The sequence below is a fragment of the Larus michahellis genome, chromosome 1 (genome assembly GCF_964199755.1).
Source record: "Larus michahellis chromosome 1, bLarMic1.1, whole genome shotgun sequence".
In the NCBI taxonomy this organism is placed as follows: Eukaryota; Metazoa; Chordata; class Aves; order Charadriiformes; family Laridae; genus Larus; species Larus michahellis.
In genome coordinates, this window is record NC_133896.1 from 58,983,444 (window position 1) to 59,003,666 (window position 20,223).

The 20,223-nt window shown below is 39.5% G+C and overlaps 1 protein-coding gene across 4 annotated transcripts in view; it reads left to right on the top strand.

Annotated features, from left to right (window-relative positions):
• LARGE1 (LARGE xylosyl- and glucuronyltransferase 1) overlaps positions 1-20,223 on the top strand; it is a 282,679-nt gene that overhangs the window by 216,349 nt on the left and 46,107 nt on the right. For all 4 annotated transcript variants that reach the window (XM_074580461.1, XM_074580471.1, XM_074580481.1 and 1 more), the window contains 2 exons: positions 2,675-2,779; positions 19,264-19,376. In XM_074580461.1, the coding sequence (XP_074436562.1) occupies positions 2,675-2,779; positions 19,264-19,376 (218 nt within the window). The remainder of the gene's footprint in view (positions 1-2,674; positions 2,780-19,263; positions 19,377-20,223) is intronic.

Consider the following 20,223-nt stretch of genomic DNA (forward strand, 5'->3'; position numbering starts at 1 on the left):
CCACCTCAGTTGCTACACAGTAAGTCACATTATCTGATCCATGTATCTAAGCCCTAAAGCTTACATGATGTTAATTTCTGCCTTCATCCGTGTTCCATATCAAACCTCAAGGAATACTGGTGAGAGCAGGATTTGTTTGGTTATCTTCAAAAATAAAGGGAAAAAGAGGATGGAAGTGATACAGCTACAATAAATACACGTGAACATAATTTCCTGAGCCTTTTCAGTTTATCTTAGGATGAGAAATAATAACTGAGAAATAGGTACTTCAGGGGTACGTTGTCAGAACTGAGATTTTGGACTGGTAGGTGGGAAAGGAAAACCATTAGCAAGCAGCAAGGTTTGCACATTTCTTATTATTCATCAGTTTGAAGGCTGAACTCTGTGGCTTGTTGGGAAATGCACAGGGCTAAAATAATGAAAGCAGACTGGTGCTCCATGGTAAGGAAGTTCAGTATCTGCTTCTTGCAAATAGAATTCTAACATTTCTTTTGATGTTAGCAGTACTATCCTGAGAAGGATCTGGGGACTGCTGAGTTGTGAAATGCACTGTTAGAATATGGGCAGGGTGACTCTCTTCCTACCAGCTGTGCCAATCCATTCCAGCCCAGCTGCACCTGCATATTTTATTTTATTTTTTTCTCTCATCCTTTACTAGCCATGGTACTTTCTTATTTTGATTTATTCTACCTCATCTGTAAGGGTGTGATTATAAAGAACAGGCAGTCTTCCAGCTTGGAATCAACAAGTGTTGGTGTAAATTGTGCCCTTCAGCCTTTTTTGGGTGAGACCTTTTTCAGCCAGTTGAGATCCTTTTCATATTTCCTCACAATATAAGGCTTGCGACGCCTCATGTGCTGTCTAGTGTGTTCCATATGTCTCACGGGTTGAGAGATGCTACAGTTTATTTGTATGAACAAACCATCAGTTGCTTAGGATGCGTCTGCCTCTAACTTGTCATTTCTTTCATTCTCTTGTGCGTTGCATTCTGTTGATACTACCAGTTTTCAGTAGTGCCAATGAAGTGATAAATGCGTGGTGGTCTTTTATATGATCCTTTCTGCTTTCTCACAGATTTTCCACCTTCTTAAAAAATGATGTATGGAGTATAATGTGAAAAATTAAATATATATATGTTATATATAATGGAAAAGGAGAGAGATCATTAGACAATGAGGCCTGGTGAGGATTGGCAAGTTGCAATTAGGATAGAGTAGGATGATCCCGAATAGTGGTGTGAAGTGGACTTGGTGGTCTCTCAAGGTTATTTCTAGATTGATTTCTGTTCACTCCTTGAATGCTTTCGTAATATTCTGATTTATTTGTTATATGCACTGGCCACTCACTGCTGCTCCCACTCTTTGAAACAGCATTCGAGACACACGTGGAGGTTACTGACATTCCACTGAATTTGAGATACCACAGGAGAGTACCGCCATCACCTGACCTATCCTAACGTCTTCTTAGCCAATTATAAAATTTAATGAATCACTTCTGTCTTTATGGCTTGCTTGTCAGCCCAATCTTGTCTTGGGCCATACTGAAATTTTAGTAATACAGCTATGGTCCTACATAAGCAACGTATAATGATCATTTAATACTTTCAGTGCACTGCGGTGACCATAGACCCAGTTTTATGAGCATATCTGGGATTTGAAAATGTGCCTTCAGAGGATAATGCTTAATTGCTTTCTCAAAAGGTTGCAAAATAATTTCCAATCCCAGTCTTAGTGTCCTCACTGAGCGGGTACCTCTGTCAAAACACCATTCCCTCTCCTTGCTTTGACTAGATCCAAATGAAGTTTTCCCCTTCCCTCCATCCTCCATCACCAGAGCATCATTTCAATCACTTCTCTTATTTACATTTTATACAGCACATTTCAGGATAGATAATTAAGTCCTTATCTATACAAACATTCATTTTTCAGTTGATTTTCAAGCAGTGCAAACCTTCTAGACACATTTGATTTAAAACACGTTTTACTCTAGCTGAAGCCAGCTGCTAATCAATGTAAGCTAAACCAAAATAAGCCCGTCTGAAACTGAAATCATAATTTCTATGCAGCATTCCACACAGGCTTACCTAAATGACTTTTAAATTACTCTCTTAAATTAAAGCAGTGCAACTTTCTTATGTAGGTAAACTCTTAGAATCCAATATTTTCCTGAACAAAAGGGATTTCCTTTGTGACCGAGAAAAAAAAAAAACTGAAACTAGTGTGGGGGAGCATGGGAAGAGAATAATTTGTTATACCGAGCCTTGTTCTTCGATTATATTATCTCCATCAGAGTATAAACAGATCTTCATATTAGATGATGATTTTACCAACACTTACTTCTCACTAGGAGGATTTTCCATCATTGTATTCCAAAATCAAGCAGCATTCAGATTTGTCTGGGTGATATATTTTTGTCAGCATGACAAAGGTTCCCACAGTGTTTAATTACTCAGACCAGCCAGGGGAAAAGGAAAGAAATGAGCCGTGCTGAGTTTGCTGTGCCAGGCTTGCTGTCTGTTACACACGCAGGCATCTTCCAAATGCCTGAAAGGAAGACAGCACCCGAACTTCTGTCTTCTCTTTCCACTGGCTGTCCCTCTCCAGATTTTGTGTGTGTTTTCCGTTGATTGACTGTCATTTCTCTCATGATCTTTTTGCAATTTGCTCATTTCCAGGGCAGCAGGTTCTTGGCTTGGTGGAGAACCAGAGTGATTGGTATTTGGGCAACCTTTGGAAGAATCATCGGCCCTGGCCAGCGCTTGGGAGGGGCTACAACACAGGTAGGCCCTGGGGGTTTTCTTTGAATAAATGTTTGCACTGAGCATGCGATCAGTCTCCTGGTATAGAGAGTATGAGATGTGCTAACTTGCACTTCCCTTCCTAACCTACTGCAAATCTTGTCATTTAAAGCAGTAAAAATGATGCAGTGTGATGCATTTTGGAGTTTCTGGTTCTTTCCTTCTCTAAATGGTCTCAAGGAGATTGTGTGGCATCCTTTGGGGAAGGACAGAGCTTTTCAGCAGTCTGACACATCCTCGGCACATTTCCTACAAGATTTCTCTCCATGATGAAGTGTACGTAGGCCCAGCAAGAGGGAAAGAATAGAAATCAAGGCTCGTTTTTTTGTAAAGAGGTAAATGGTATCACAAACTGTCAGCCCAATAGAGATATAACTCCTGCAGGACAGCAACAGGGTCATAATTGTCCTAATAAAATGCAAACTACTGGCCATCAATTTCTGCTGCTGTGAGAAAGAAAAAAAGGCACTAGATTAGAGAATTTATTAGGTTACAAGAGCTGGGTCTTCCCACTGATTTGTGTTTGGTATGTGAGAAAACATACCAGGTGCATAAAGAACACACAGGTACATCTAAATCATTTTGATGCTAGGCTTTACATGCTGATGCAGTGAGTTAGGTTCCCTCTCTATTTGTAATGAAAGGGCAGAACAGATGGTGAAGCCTCCATTTAGAAAAGATGAGTCCATTTAAATATCCCTGCACTATCAGAAAATCATTCACCATAATAGTGGTTTTGCTTTGCAGAAATATGTTGGATTGAATTAAACAGAGTAACTAGAAAAAGGATCGCACAAGCTGTGGTTGGGTCACCTGTATGTCTATACTCCTTTGTATATTTGGGGGAATCACGCCAGTTTTTGTGAATTTGTATTTCAGCCTCTGCAAAGCATCTCTGTTCAGTGAAAATACTCTGAATAATAACCTAACAGAACACAGATAGATATGGTTACAAGGTTTTGGCAAAAGAGGTTTGTTTCCTGGTTCGCCACTTGCCAGAGCAGAATTACATATCTAAAGGCTTGGGCTGCCCGTCCGCCCTCGCCAGCCCCCCATAAAAGCATGAGACAGAGCTAAGTTTCATGTATTTGTCCTGAAACCTGAAAGCAACCTTATACGCAACTAAACTTGTTGATGTCAATTTTGCTCAGTGTTATCCCACAAAGCAGTATCTTTTGTTCTGCTGAGAGACGACCACCTTTCATAGTTACTTTCTTTCTGCCGTATTTTTGCTTTTTCTTTTTGCCATTTTAATGCTGGCAAAGAGAAATGTGTAACAACCACATAACATTAGAATAACCCAGAAATGTATGGTGGGTAGTATCTAAAATGCAATTATGTAAATAAAAATGCTGTAAAGCTTTCATTTACGTGTCTTAACTTACTGTTCCAAATGTTTTATAGGGATACCAAATGTCAGTATATCAGAAAATTCTTCCCCTGAAAGCAGAAATATTTGAATGTCTGCAGTCCTTCAATACATTGCATGTGTTAATTCTTGGTTTGGGTTAATACATACCTACCAGGCCTTGCATAATCCTGCCCATGATTTTAGTCTGCTCACAATTTCTTTCTTCAGACAACTCACCTGTAGTTATAAAAACTTTCTCTTTTTTTTTGGAAAGAAAACCAGAAGATAGATAATGAGTGGAAGATTGACAAGTGATCATAAGAAGTGGATTGATGTTTTTTCAAGTACATGAACAAGAGGTCACTGAGTGAAACAGTGCAACCTCTGAGAAGTAGCAAACGGATGTTATTGACAGAATCAGCATCATTTACTATAATTTTCTTAATTGAATTAATTCTTTGCCTCAGTAATCTAGCAGAGATTGGAGACATAAATCTCTAAAGGAAGATGAAATACCAAGTGAAACTGGAGCTTGTTTGATGTGTTCAGTAAATTCAGATAATTGACACTGAATGCAACACTGTGGCTGAGGAGGAATTGGAAAACTAAAGGCTGGAGAGGGGCAGAAAAGAGAGGCAGTAACTCTAAGCAAAACACTCATGAAAGACCGTGGGCCAGGAAAGGGAAGACTCAGAAATTCAGGTGCTTAGAGTAGTACTTAGGAACAGTAACAGGACCCCCAAAACCCTGAAACTTTATGAGTTAAGCAAAGCTGGATCAGGGTGAAGCTCTCAGACAGACTTTGCTCTTGCTCTTGGGAGAGTGTTTACTACAGTGCTAGGGTACAATCCTAAGAAAAGAGGTGTTTATGCGATCCTCTTCAGTCAGACCCTTGATGCAGAAGCACCCCTCAAAGTCAAAAATCTGTCACTGCTTCCTCCCAATTTCGAAAGCAAATAATTTATCTTTCACTCCTGCCTTTCTATGTCTGAGACACTCTGGACAACGTATAGGTTAGGGGAGCCCCAGAAGGCAGATACATTAAAGGCAAAGGTGTGTTTGTTTCTTCTCCAGTAGCTCTTTAAAGCCAGTAAGCGTGTGCGTTCTCCTATTCCTGTGTGCCCAGGCCAAATCTCCTGACAGCCAATACAGATTTTCAAGGAAAGTTTTGATTTGGTTGTTTTTCATCCTTCTTCCTCATTTGCACAGGCACATAATATAATCTTAGGAAAACCAGTCCAAACTCAAAAGTCAGTTCAATAATAATTTAATTGGTGTTTAAAATGTTCTTAGTTAGAACCACTCTTTATTCGAGGTAACATTCCCTCCCTCAAGCCATTTTAAACATAGTTCCTTCTGTACCACACAGGTGCACAGTTTTTTTCCGTACCTCATTGTCTGAAACTCAGTAAGCTTCTTAATCAAATACTTTTTCTTTGTATCATCCACTCCATTTTGCTTGTCTACACTGAGATTAACTCTTACAGACTCCTCAAGCATTAGTTAAAGTACACTTTTCTCTCTGTACAATCTGTATTGTCTTTCACTGACTAAACTGTGCTTTTGAAAGCATTGCCTGAGCCGCATTATGATTTTTCTCTTTACAGATGTTGAACTGACAGCTCCAGAATTGCACTGTATGGCATGATGTTCATTTCTGGAGTAACAGTCATCTTAGTCCTCAGAAAAATATCTTGTCAAAGAAATTCTAAACATAAAAGCTTTTAGTACTTTGTGTGCCTTGTACTTTCCATCATGGTGGAGAATAGCTTTAAAAAGCAGTTTCTGCTGACTGTTAGCATGATTTCAGGCTACTTCCTTAGCTGGTGTGACTCACCCCTGGCTTTAGTGCAGCAGGGCCAACTTACATCAGCTGAGAATGGACTCCACGCCTTTCAAATGGAGCTGTAGAATGGATCTGTGCCTGTGATTTGTGTGCCAGGGGAGCATTTGTAAAAAACTGGGCCCAGGGGATTTCAGACTTTGAGACTTCAGAAGCCCATCCTTAGGATTTGAGGCACATCTAAACTACGCTGCCTCAGTGCAGCTACTAGCTACTGTAAGGAGGTGTCTCAACAGCTTGAGCTTAAGATTCATACTCCCACACGGAGATATGTCACATTGCCAGATTTGTGGATTGAGAACAGAAGGGAATGGCTAGCGCCTAACGATTACCAGGCTACGTGTGCACCGCGCATTATTACTCCCATGTTTGTAATGATGGGAAGAATGCTAAAATGAACCTCTTTCCTTTATTGTTTCCCTGAAAAAAAAGGACCTACAGAAGATGAATTGGAAGTGGGAAGCATACGTTGTGTCATTTTTGCATAATATTTGACAATTGTGAATAATAAAGACAAGCATAGGGCAGACCATTTATACAAAGTTAGATTGGATCACATCTTTTGCTTCTTTGTGAAGCTTCAGTATGGAAAGCAAATGACTAGTAAAGCAAAGCAAAATGAGGGAGTGGGGTGGTCGTGGAACTGCCCGTGATCCTGCTCTGGAAACATAATAACTGCTTTCAGCCAAGCTCCACAGGCTTCTGCTCATGATATTATGATAATCGCTCCGATGTTAGGAAGTGCTGAGCACTTTTAATTTAATCAGACATTTCTGTTCTTCAGAAATCCTCGCAATTAATGCTTTAGTTATTGTTGCCTCATTCTGGATAGGCCTGTTACCAAAATACCTTTTTTTTTTCCCCCTGGAAGAGTCAGAATTCCATGACAGCCATCTGAATGTAGGACTAATTTACAAATTATATTCCATACTTCCTGACTGAAACTAACGCTTTACTCCATGGTGTAAAGAAAGGAGTATAGCGGTTGCTTGAGAGAGGATATTTGTCTGAATTGTCTCAATGAATGAAGAAGTCAGAGATCTCATGGTGTATAGAACCTTTAAATACCCACCACTGGGGCCTGACTCAGTTTAGCCATGCCCTCGCTAAAAGGCATTGCAATATTCCTACCTCCCATTATGAAAAACATTAGTCAAGTTTGATACACCACCAAACAGGTGGTGTTAGGTTTGGTTATAAGTACAAGGCCCTTTACAAACAGATGAAAAATACGTTCTAGCGATCAAAAAAGAAAAAGGAAAAAAATGGAGCCTAACACCGATGTCAAGGCAAAAAGTAGCACTTTCTTCACCTACTCAGATTCACACTGTACCAGTATTTTGGATTAGATTATTCCTTTGTGCTATATAATGCACAAAGATGCATTTGAAGTACAGGTGTCACACACATTGTACAGGCAGTAGTTTAGGAAGTGCCAACACATTGTTACTTTTAGGCACAACAGGAAACGTCAGTCTGTTTGTGTCAATGGCGGGAAACTAAAACGATAATTCTGCTTTTGATGAACACATCCCTATCACTGTTGGCTATAATCTGTAGCTTGCACTCAAAAATAAACTATCGCAAAGCTGGCTACCCTCAAAGAATAGCTTCCTTTCCAGTCTTTCTCATGCAGTTTCTAAAGCATGTGATGTACTGGGAACTTGTTTACAGCACGCTTGACATTTCTGAGATGTGGGTCAGTACGTATTTGATTTTGAAAACGGTGGCTCTAGTTTGAAAGGCCTGTCCACATAATAATGTCATTGCTGCAACTGCATTAGTCTATTGTTCATTACATTCTCTGAGATACATCCTCTGCTCCTTGGCAATTGAATCTATCAGACCCTGCAATAACTCTCTTTTTTTAAAACAACGCCTGCCTTTGTTTGAAACACTGAAAACTTTCATCTCCTAAGAATTCTGTGACAAAAAAACAATGGCATTCAGACAATCTATACCAGATTCTAGTTTCCATTTTATTGGAGTAAATATAAGGTGTATCTTTTTAGTTGATTAAATTGTCCTACTTTGTTTTTGGTTTTTTTTACTGTCTGACCCGAGTTCATAATATCAATCTCCATACATATGCACTATTCCGATATAATGATTTAAAGAATCATTCTGAAGCGTGGTATTTTTTGCTTGATCGAGACACTTCTTTATGTGAACGTACATGGCTTGATGAGTCATTATGTTGTCCAGCACTCTGAAATGCCCTCTCTTTATTGTAGAGGGACCATCATTAGCAGGTTAAACTTAGATGAAAGACTTGCACATAAAAGCTTAGTAGAGGCATCCAGGTGCCTAAACTGAGAACAAAAACTTCTATTATATGGCAGGAGAACCCCAGACAAATGCATAGTAATAGTAAACCCAGTACTTTTTCTTCTGAAGTGCAAGTTCACTTTGCAGTTTCTCATTGTGCTCATAAAAGTGATCGTGTAAAGACAGTTCCTTTTTGTAGAGACAGAAACAGAGGCTTTAGCCATAGTCCCAAAGCAAGGAAAGAGACATCACAATTGGCCTCTTTGGAGTAGAATCTTTGGACTCTAATGGGTAGCCTGGTGCCTGTCGCAGAAAGTAGCAGAGTAGCTAAAATGTCTTCCTACACCCTTGTGTCAAAGCTGTCACCTCTAAGAGAGTACCAACAAAAAACAGTTGAATTTGGTCATAGTCAGATCACTCTCTTAGGTGCTATTGGCTACTGTCTTGGCGAGAAAAGTAAAAAATAAAAGTCAAAAATTCCTAATTTGTAATTAGAATTTCTTTCACTGAAATTTGTGTCAGCTGCCTCTCATTCTGTCTCTGCGCATCTCTTAGAAGAGTTTGGCTCTGTTAAGTAGTCCTAGACAGCAATAAGAGATCCCCTTAGTCTTCTCTTCTCCGGGCTGAACAAGCCCAGTTCTCTTAGCCTCTCCTCATACAAGTACTCCAGGCCTCAGACCATTTTGGCTGCTCTCTGCTGGACTTAATCTAGCGTATCAGTGTCTTTCTTTGACTGAGGAATCCAAAACAGTACTTCTGATGTGGTCTTACAAGTGCTGAGTAAAGAGTGGTAATCACTTCCCTTGCCCTAAGGTGCTAATATAGCCTATGAATTGGTTGGCCATCTTTGCTGCAAGGTTGCACAGCTGGCTCATGATCATCTTGCTGTCCACCACGCCCCCTAAGACTTTTCCTGGAAAGCTCCTTTCTATCCACTTGTCCTCCAGCCTGTACTGTCCATTCAGGAACAGTCCCACGCAGGACTTTTCATTGAACTTTATGAGCTTTTTCTTAGGCCACTTGTCCAGCCTGTCAAGATCCATCTGAATAGCAGCCATATCCCCAGGGTGATGGTCACAGACCTCAATTTGGTGTCATGTGTAACATTGCTGAGGATGCATTCTACCTCATCTCCAGCTCATTAATCAGGATGTTAGACAGTATCAGCCCCAGTATCGACTCTTGTGGAATACCACTTGTAACTGGACGCCATCTGAATGTTTTATTGCTGAACACAACCCTTTGAGCTTGGCAGTCCAGTTTACTTTGCAGGCATTTCGTAGTCTGCTTATCCAAACCATACCTCAGTTTGGCTATATGAGCATGCTGAACATTTTCTCCTTTACACAAATGCATCCCTGAATTTCTGTTGTGAACCTAATCCTGTCTCTCCGTTACTAGAAGAGAAATGGTCATGGAGGAAGGATTGACCTGCAGCTGACCTTTAGGTGAAATCATTGCATTAAAATACATTGTGTTTCCTGTTTTTTTTAAAAATGTGATTGTTAATTTTTAGGCTTGTTCATTGTCTGCTGCTGCCTTACTTCCCCTAATCTATTTCTTAGAATGTTCTATTCCTTCTGAATCTTGTCCGGGGAATGAATTGGCCATTAAGAGGGGCTGAAAAAAGTTGTCTGGTTGCTTCTGAATGCAAAACCCCAAACTTCTTTGTCATCCAACTATAAAGAAATACCTGAGAGGCTGTTCAGCCCATGAGCCACATTTCTTCCTCTGTTGCTAGGGCATTAACTGAACTGAACTGACCAAGAAAAGCTATGACAGGTTCTTACTCATTGTCCCCATGCCTACAATTAGCCTTGTGGACTACTGTTAATATTAGAAGCCAGCCAAAATAATTATCACCTGTGCAGGGTGCATTTTTCCTCTTCACATAGTCCAAAGTGGAAACCTTGTAAAGTTGTTGACATTTCGACTCCTATTAAATATGATGCTTTTGAGAGGATCAAAACCAAAAAAAACCCACATAATTTAAAGCAATGGTCTCTGTTACCTTTCACTTTTTACTGTTTTCTGAGGAAAAAAGAAACATAGATAAGCATCATGGATAAGATCCAGATCTGATATAAATGCCTGACTCTTGTGTTAAATAAACCTAAGCCGATTTGCAGGAGCTGAGGATCAAGAAACAGATTTTTTTGTTTTAAAGGTGGGTGTTTCTTTGGTGGAGAGTCCAAGACAGATTAATTTTGGAAGATGTACTTGCTTTCATCAGGGCAAATATTCAGCAAATTCCAGCAAACCTCCTCAGTTTTTATCCATGGAAACAACCTTTGTGTGATCCCTTTTTCCAAACATGCCTGCACAGGGAGATTCAACGACTGGACCTCCTGCACAGTAACCCTGTAGAGTCTGTAGTATTCTGTGATTCCTCTTCAGGATAGTTCACCCGAAGTCCAGTTATTCTTGCTAGGTGTAGAGTTGTGACGGTCACTCACACTTTTATTTTTGAGGCGCTGACGTGTAAAATTGTACACTCAGAAAGAATGAAGAGATGCATGAGAATCAGTCCAGGATGAATAATCATATGAACATGAATTCCATGTTTAATACGGTTGTCAAAATACTTTCCGTGATCATTGGATATATAAACAAGGACATTTCAAGTACAGGAGATAGATTTCTTTTGTATTGGGTGTAAGCTTTTTACTCCTGACATACTGTAAGTCTACACTGTCAGATAACTTAGCTCCTTAGCTTATTCTTTGCTTGTGGCTTCCTGATCACCCATAGGGCACAGAAATTAGTTGGTACCCTGTCTTTCTCAGGGAGCAACCTGTCTTTTGCCAAGAAAAAAAAAAAATTGAGTGTAATTTGTTGATAGTTCACTCCAGGAAGTATTTGTGGAAGGTGCCATGTATAGGACTACACTCTGTTTGGCACCTCTTTCCAGTCCTTCAACACTACATCAGAAGACTTCACACTCTCCAATATCCCCACATGCCCTGATGCCATTCTGCAGTGCACACAACATAGACCCTAAGTTCTATGCTAAAAACCCTCCAATCTAGAAAATTGTAACACGGCACTCTCATAATGTTGGACACTGAGAAATGCAAAGTAATTATGTCTAAAAACGGAAGGAACACAAACTAGGCCCTCAGACAAGTACTATGTAGCGTGAATGTGGCCAGGCTGCTCAATAAAGAGCTAGACCCTGAACAGTGCGTGTACAGCCACTCCGTAGTTCTTGATCTGGGTTCTAGGGATCACTTCTTGGAGTGGATATATTTTAAAATGTTGATTTAGCTACTTTTCCAGGTCTAATCTCCACAGGTCAAAAATGAGTACTTATAAATTAACAAAGTTCAAAGAAAATACTGGAAATTTTCCCATAAAGTTGGGAAAAATGGCTCCAGGAGCTTATCTGGGAAGCCAAGGGATAGTTTGATCATAGCTTATTAATATCTGCAGGAGAAAATAACATTTCCTAATAGAGGGCTTGCCAATTTAGCAAAGGTTCAGCAAGATCAAATGACTTCAAGTTCAAAGACATGTTCAAATTAGAAATAAGGGAACTATCCTTCATCAGGATAATTATGCATCGGAATAATTTACCAAAGTCTGTGATAGATTATCCATTATTGTAAATTTTTAAATCAAGACTGAATGTTTTTCTAGAAGTTATGCTCTAGTTAAAGCATAAATTGATTTTGAAAAATCCTATGGCCTTTGTTATGCAAGAGCTAAAAATTATCCTTTCTGACTTTATCACTTAAATACGTATTTAACCAGGACTTTATTTTCCTCTCAACTGAAGTCCTCTAAGCACCCAGGCAAGTGAAATCACAGATAACCTGCCGTGTAAGAACTTACAGCATTTTTAGTGTTGAAGAGAGGAAAATTTCTTTAAAACTTTTTAGAAATTTCCCACATTTCCCCCATGTCACGTTTTTTTTTTTTTGTCTCACATTTCCAAGTGCTTTAAAATAAGATATGTACCTGACCATCTCTTTGTTAGTGTCAACTTTTGGCGCCTCCATCATGACTTCCAGACATGTAGAGAGATGCACACTGAGTAGCTGTTGGGTGATATTTATGCATGGCAGTGGTAAGAGACACATCTTTGAGACAGCTCTTCTCTGCTTAATTTAGAGTGGTCGTTGCCGTTGTGCTACAGCATATAGAATCCGAAACCTCCCTCCTCTCTCCCTTTGCTGGTGTGAAGTTAGAATGCGTTATCTGAGGTTTAAAACTGGATTTTTTCTGAGCAAAAACTTTCCTAATCTTTTAAATTTCAAGGGAATTTAATGATTTGCCTCTTGTGGCGGGTTTGGGGTTTTTTTGCCCCCTTGGAAGCCATCTCCCTAGTTCACCAGCTGAGAAGTCCCTGGAATATTTACTTTCTACTGCCTTTAAAATGTAATCTCTGTACCTATATGCTCACAAGGGTCACGGAGTGCAAAGACTATAAGAAAACTGAGGAGCTTTTTAAAACCCATGTAAGAAACTTCTTCAAAGATGGTTTTCGTCTCCTACAACTCTTTACACGGGGTTCAGGAAACACAGGGATTGGAGAAAGGTTACTATCCTTACTGTCCTCCTTGATGCCCAAGGCAAGTAGAGCAGCTGTGAAGAACTCTTACCTTCCCTTTCTGATTTTGCTAATGTTTGTCTTTTTGCCAGACACGTTGTCTTCTGTTATAGGATTTAGGAAAACTTTATCAGCAATTTGAGCAGGAAAGTGTATGACTTTGCACTGCTTAGCGTCTATGTAAGAGAGGGCCAAGTCCTCAAGGGCTAGAAACGTTTTTTCTTGCTGACCTCTGAGAGACCTGCAGAACTGTTACTTCACAAGACTGGAAGATAGGAGAGGAGGGCATTACTTGGCAGGATGGTCTTTAGCAGAGGTTTTCCTCCATAGACTTCCTAAAAGTCTTATGGCTCATGACTCCACTCCTGTAGACCTTTTAGACTCTTGAATCAAGGAAATTTTTCTGGAGCAGCCTTTGGGGCTTTAAGAAAGTTGGAGAAATTCACCCAGAAATGGAAGTCATTAAAGAGAAGATACAAAGCATATTTAACTTTTTTCAAATTGCTCAGGAAGAATAGCGTCTAAACATAAAGAAACAATTAGAAAACAAGGAAATTCTGAGCTACAGTCAGTAGCTCTATAAGAAGTTAGAATCATGCTGGAGTATATCGTTCATTTTAACTCTCCCTAAGGAGGAACAGCATACTTCAGAAGAGGAGAACAAAGAAAATAAAAGTGTTCCATTTCATTAAATGGTCATCAGGAAGTGTAAACAAAATGTTTATAATGCTCCAAGAGGAACCAGGCTCCCAGCAGAGTGAGTGCACTACATCTCAAAATGCACTCTATCACAGCTTCACTTTCAATACATGTGCTGAGAAAACAAGGTCTATTGCATTCTGTCACCGTGCCCGGAGGGACACCCACTTCCCATTTCAAATCAGATTCTCAGCCTTGTTTTGCTTTCTCGGAGAAAAGTTCAAGTACGGATTCGTCGTTTATTCTCAATTAACAAATTGTGAATCCCTGCAAGTTTTTATTAGGGTTTTTTACATTGTGAAAGGCTTTTTTGGAAAAAAAGGTTGGTGCATGTAAGTTCATAGTTAAATAATGTATCATGATACTCCAAAAATGTGTTAGATGACAGTCCTTTTGTCATACTGTTAAAAGCTATAGACATAAGCTACGGTTTTATTATACTAATGATACAGCTAGTCAAATTATAAGCAGGAGTTAGATAGGTGGTCTATAAATGAAGTGAAATAAATGCAGTGATTTTCATCCACACAGAGACTTAAAGTAAAGATTTAAAAATGCATACAGTGGCTTGTTGTGGAATTGTACCTTCAATTCAATTTTTTAATCCCAAACAGTCATATACTTATGTTTTTCTGGTTGCTCTTGATACTACGGGTGGAGAGCAGAGGCCACAGTCGGTGGCGTGGAGGTGCGGTGCAGTGGCTTCCAAATGCAGTCCTTAGCAAAACTGGTCATTTGGGCCCTGATACAGCAAAGGCATAGTCGCATTCCTGGCATTACACACTGTGGCCACTTCCATTGATTTCAGGTACAATAAACTGCAATTAAAAGAACATGCGTAAGTATTTGCTAGAGTACTAAGCAGTCAACACTATCATGGCGCTTCTCGTGGGACAGCAGAGCTACAAGCCCCTTCCATAGCACCTAAAACTGAACTCAACTTTTTGGTGCCAAATCTGTTTCAAAAACCGTGGTATCTTACTGTTGTTTGTACTGCCTTAAATCTCTGGGTCAGTTATTTATTGTAGCAAACTTCCGTGATGTCAGCCCTATTTAACACTATTTCTTACAGCATCTAAGACTCCATGGTTTGGTGCATGATCTTTGGTACGCTGGTTGAGTACTGTAAAATCCCAGTAATTTTTTTAAAACTCACTATTGCTTTATAGCGTCTTTTGAAGCGTGTCTTGCCTGTCTTTCTCAGATATTGTAATGGTGTCTGCTTGCTATCTGTCTAGATGGTTCACTGTTATAAGCTTAGTTACAAGAAGAATTTTCAAAAACCTGACAAGGAGAGGCTCTGAGGTGCTGCTCACATAACGTGGCATTGCCTCAACAGCTCACAAAAGCATCCTGTTCCAGCTGGAAGAAACAGGCAAGGTAGTGCTCACAGAAAACGATCTCTTAGTAGCTACATTTTTTCCCCCACAGCATGGAGTATTTTTTCAGCCACCTTAAAAGCGCCATTGTAATAAATTGATTAAGTTTGAAAGCTTGTCCAGTTTCACTGTAACTCCTCTAAGTGATTCTGTTCTATCTTAAAATGTTATTTATTGCTTCCAGCTCTACTATATATTCCTCTCTGAATTTCAGGAAAAGCCATAGTCTGTGTTCCTGAAGCAAGAGGTGGGGAAGCTTGGTAGCATTACAACGGAAATTGCTGATGTTTCTGCAAACTTTCAATTTACTGTTCAGAAAAATGAAATGAAATATTTTGTTCTGGAGCAAATGAACAACAAAAAACCCAGACTATTTTGCTGAGATGATTTGAAGCATCTACTGAAACCATTGCTTAGTAAAAACATCGGAAAGAGAAAAAATTTTATTCAGATTGAATCAAAAACTGGGAAAAGGACAAAAAATTCAGGTGATCTCCAGAGTTTTGTTAGACACGGAATGAAACATTTATTTTCCCTTTCAGGTCATGTAAAAATTTTTAATAAGATTTTAAATTTGAATGAATTTTGAAATTAAAAATGCTATTTTAGAATAAGTTGGCTTTTAAAATGTGCCAAAAAAAATTTGCAGTATATCCCAATTGAAACATTTTAGTCCAGATATGTTAATTCAGATTTTTTTTTGCCACATTTTCTCCAATCTATTCACCAAATTCCTTTTTCCTTTTGTTTTGTTTTGCTTTGGGGGTGGTGTTTTTTGTGTGTGTCCTGAAATTACTTTTTTTAGAAACTCCTCCTTTTGTTTGTTTGAGCAATTCAGAATCTGTCAGATTTTGGTACTTCAAGCAAAGTCTCATCCAGCAGGGGAAGAAAATGCCATTCAAGTGAAAACTAGACTAAGATGCCTTCCACAGGTTTAGTAATAAAGCATTACTTTTCCAAAAGCTCTTAGAGGTATTTGCATCTCTGTATATGCCTGAACTGTTCCTCAGGATAAGGAAAATTGGGTGTTCTATGGCTGATCATCGTTTGTTTAATACTCAGGAGACATTTGGGTTGCCACTTTTCTCTTTTTGTTTATTTGCTGCCAAGCTTTCCCTTTGTTTTTCTCACGTAGGTTAGGGCAGGAAAATGCTGCACTCGTCAAAAGATGAGAAGTCCCGCTGCCTGGGGCCAGATGTTCATAAAATATTCCTTTGAATTTCTTTTTTTTTCTCCGGTCTCCTCCTCCCTCAGCACAGCAGCTGAGAGTAAGTCCCTTTTCCCCTTGTGTTCAGCTGTCTGTCATCTTGAATTTAGTCTTAGATTTCAGTCAATTTGACTCTGAGAGGAGGGGCTCCTGAGGCAAATATTTCCTTTTCCTTATTTCAGACACTTTGCCTGCAAACTAATTGTGCAGATTGGAGTTAGTTCATTTGTTATGTTTGCTTCTGGTAACAGAACAATATGGAAGTAATACTGAGGTGCTCTGTTCTGAGGAAAAGGTAATTTTTCCTCTGTATGAACTATTTAAAAGTTTCCAACACACATCCTTTTGCTTTGCTTTTGCACTAAATAACGCTAATTGGGTGAATAGTATGAAATCCTCATTTGTTAAAAATCTCTTATTCTCACTAATACTAATGCGTAAATATTTAAACTTGCTATAAATATTCTCCAGTGGTTATTTTTACAGCAGCAGTAAATTAGAATCCCACAGTACGAGAAACCCTGAAAAGAGGCTGTGCGAAGGTGTTAAACACAAGCCTGTTGGTGAATTAAAAGAGAAGTCGCATCGAGATTAGTCTTGACGATGGAACATTAAAAGCTTGTGAATATTTTCAATAGCCATGATTGCATCATAATTTAATACATCGTTTGTCACGTATATTCCAGTTTTTCCACCCCATCTGCCTCTTACTCTCAGCTGCTACCATGATAGCCCCTCAGGACAGCATAATCTCTTTAGCTGCGACGCCATAATCTGCTGCTAGCATAAGGGAGGAAGACAAAAAAATTGGAGAATACTGCACATACTAAAACATTTCCCCTTTTCCTCCTTAGACTGGAGGCTTAAAGAAATTAAGAAAAATTGTTTTATTGTCTATAAATTATAAAAACTATTACATTACAGTTAATCTTACAATTATTTTTTTTTCTTAATAAAGAATCTTCTCAGTTGTATTTCACTATTGAAACAAAGCTGTCAGTTCTTGCCAGCTGGAAAAAATCCACTGCCAGAGAGGAGCTTATTCCACCCAGTTTATTGCTGGAGCACAAGGAACCTGTTCCACATTGATCTAGAATTTCAGTGTCTCTCTTAGAAGCTGATGCACGCACGCTACACACTCCAAATGGGCTTTGGTTATGCTGGAGAGAAGACAAACACGCTGGCAGAAATAGGTTGTAGCATGTTGTGACAACACGTCCCTTCCCAATCCAACAGCTGGAAGCAGAAAGGTTGACGGAAGATGAAAGGGGATCCCTCCAGTACAGGTTCCAGCATCTGTGGGAACCAGGTGGACTGAAATGGAAAACAGAACTAAAACAGGCCACAAAAATCACTGCCAGAAGAGGTTTTCTTTTTATTCATGCCAGTGCCAGGTTTTACTAGAAAGAAATATTCTGTGTCATAGAACCTGAAGATAGGAATGAACTGGAACCGCCTTTGTTCTCTTCCAGACTGTGCAGGATTGTTGCAGGTAGATTTTGTAATCTTTGCGTAGTCTAATTTTCAAAGGCTCATGAAATCATTTTATCTGCCATTTTTAGGTTATTTTACCACAATGGTTTTAGGAAAATTTTTCTTAAGTATTCAGACTACAATTCCTTCCTTATTCTCACTACTTTTAGTTTTATCATCTTAGACTCCCTCGGTCAGCTTTTCCCAGTGCCTTCTTTTTGCCATTTCATATTCTTCTCTGTAGTTGTTGTGTTTCTCTACAGTTGCCGTGATATTTTTTTGTAAGACCTCTTGATTAATGTCACTTGCAGATGTCATTACTATTCTGTTCGCTTTCCCCTTCCACTAATGAAGACGTGAAACAACACAGAACCTATCATTGCTCTTACTGGGTACTTTCTGTCAACCTGCTAGGCTGCTGTTTATCGGTACTCTTCCTTTATGGTCCTTCAGTTTGCATTCATTCCTCATGACAGTGCTGTTATCTAATTCCTTGCAAATTAATTTTTCAAGTAAAATTTTCTGAGACACTGTGGGAAAGGTTTTGCTGATGCTTCAATCCAGCTTCATTGCTTCTGCTGTTTTCCCTTCTTCTTCAATACTAGGGATTTTGTCCAGACAAAGAGCAACTGAGGAATAACAACTCATGTTGAGATATCTGTTTTCCCCCTTCAACTGTAACTTTCTGATCTGAGCATCCTGCTCTATGAACACTTGCTGCCTTAATGGCGGGCACTCTCAAAGGCTAGGTTATAACCAGCACGGATAATCTGTTATTCAGAGAAGTTTCAGGAATTGCAGTCAGATGTGTCAGGTGATTAACTTCTTACTAGGCAGAGTAAGGGTTGCCATATCTTCTTATGCAGTATATGTATTGCATCCTATGCAGTAAGTATTAAGGGCCAGATTTCAGACCACACACATTGAGTAAAATTTTATGAGTGATAAAATTCTCTTTGTTTCAGCGTAATCTTGATTTCAGGCCAGATAGAAATGCATTTAAACAGTGGGATTTTGGAAGAAGCAGGTCTCTGCTCAGTGTGAAGATGGCAGAAATCGAGTCACACTAGATCAAGATTGTCTCTACCCTTTTGCTAGGAGACAGTGACAACAAAATATCCTCTTGGAACCTGTAGCTTTTCAGAATAAGGAGTGGGGGGGTCACTTCTGAGTGTTAGGAGGTTCCCTCTTTCTTTCTTGTAGGATAATGTCTAATTCTCTTTGGAATGATAATGACCTTTGGATGGAGTTCACCTCCATCATGTGGAGGTGCGTTGGTTCATTTTGTAAGGAATAATCCCAATGCTAATCATGTCATAATGAAACCAATTAAGGAGACTACTAGAAATACAACACCCTTCTCTTGCTTCTCTTCTTCCCAGTTTCACTCCTCTTTGGCTACTTTAGCCTTCTTGCAAGCCTGTATAACCTGGGATTCATCTATATGCCATCTTTCCATGTCTTCTCTGTAGCCTCAGGGGTTCAGGAAAACTTTCTCTTAGTGGCATCTTGAAACCTGAAGCTTTTTTTAGTCAACCTCTTGTGTTAGCACAGGGTAAGGACTATAGTTTCCACTGATAGATCTCAGCTCATATCCTTGTTTTAACTGCTGCGTCAGCACATAGACAGGGTGGGCTTTGACTGGCATGTGACATCATGGCTTCTCTTGTTCTCTGCGCTGTGTTTTCCTTCAGGGGTTATCTTGCTGCTTCTCGATAAGTTACGGAAGATGAAATGGGAGCAGATGTGGAGACTCACGGCAGAGCGGGAGTTAATGAGCATGCTGTCCACTTCACTGGCAGACCAGGTGAGTAGGACATTGCAGACAAGGGTACAACCACTACTCAATGGATTGAGTAAGGTAAGAAAGGGAAAGAGGATGAGATGTGGGGGAAAGATATTGTGTCTGTAGTCACCATTTGTTGAATTGTTCTGGGGAAAACGTGGAGGAGAGGAATGGAGATTTACTCATGAGGCTTCTCTTGCTACACTGACATTTTTACCTCCTCTGCACAGATGATTCATACGATAGACAAATGGGGGTTTCTGTCCTTTAATTTTCTGTCCTCTTTTCTTTAACATAAAACTCTCCAGACACTAGAAGTCCAAATGTACTGTGTCTTTTCCTACTGGTTCTTGTCTAAGCAGACTTTAGTTTTAAGAGTCTCCAGATATTTCTTTACTGTTCTGGCAGATGAGTCCCAGCAGTCTTTCAATGTATTCCTTGCCACAGCACTCCTGTGAAGACAAAAGCACTGCTGTCTCCCTGCCGCAGGTGGGAAACTGAGGCCAAGAGAAGAAATAGTGTGCTTATACACAGAAATGCGTATTTATTCTCTTTATGTTTCCTGCCAGCTCTCAGTTTTAAGTCTAGAAACCCTGTTAGTGTAGTACTGGACCTGAACCAATAAGTCTTGCTCAACAGCTTGAGTATATTAACTCAATAGAGCATCATATTTAGATATTTCTACAGCTTCTGAGCTACACCTGGCTTATGACCAGTCACCACTAAAGAAGCATGCTGCTAACTGTGTATGTAGAGATGTGCACTTGTGTACAGGATCCTTGCAGGTTGATCCAAAAGCTACTGAAGTTCATTAAAATCATAGAATCGTTTATGTTGGAAGGGACCTTAAAGATCATCGAGTTCCAGC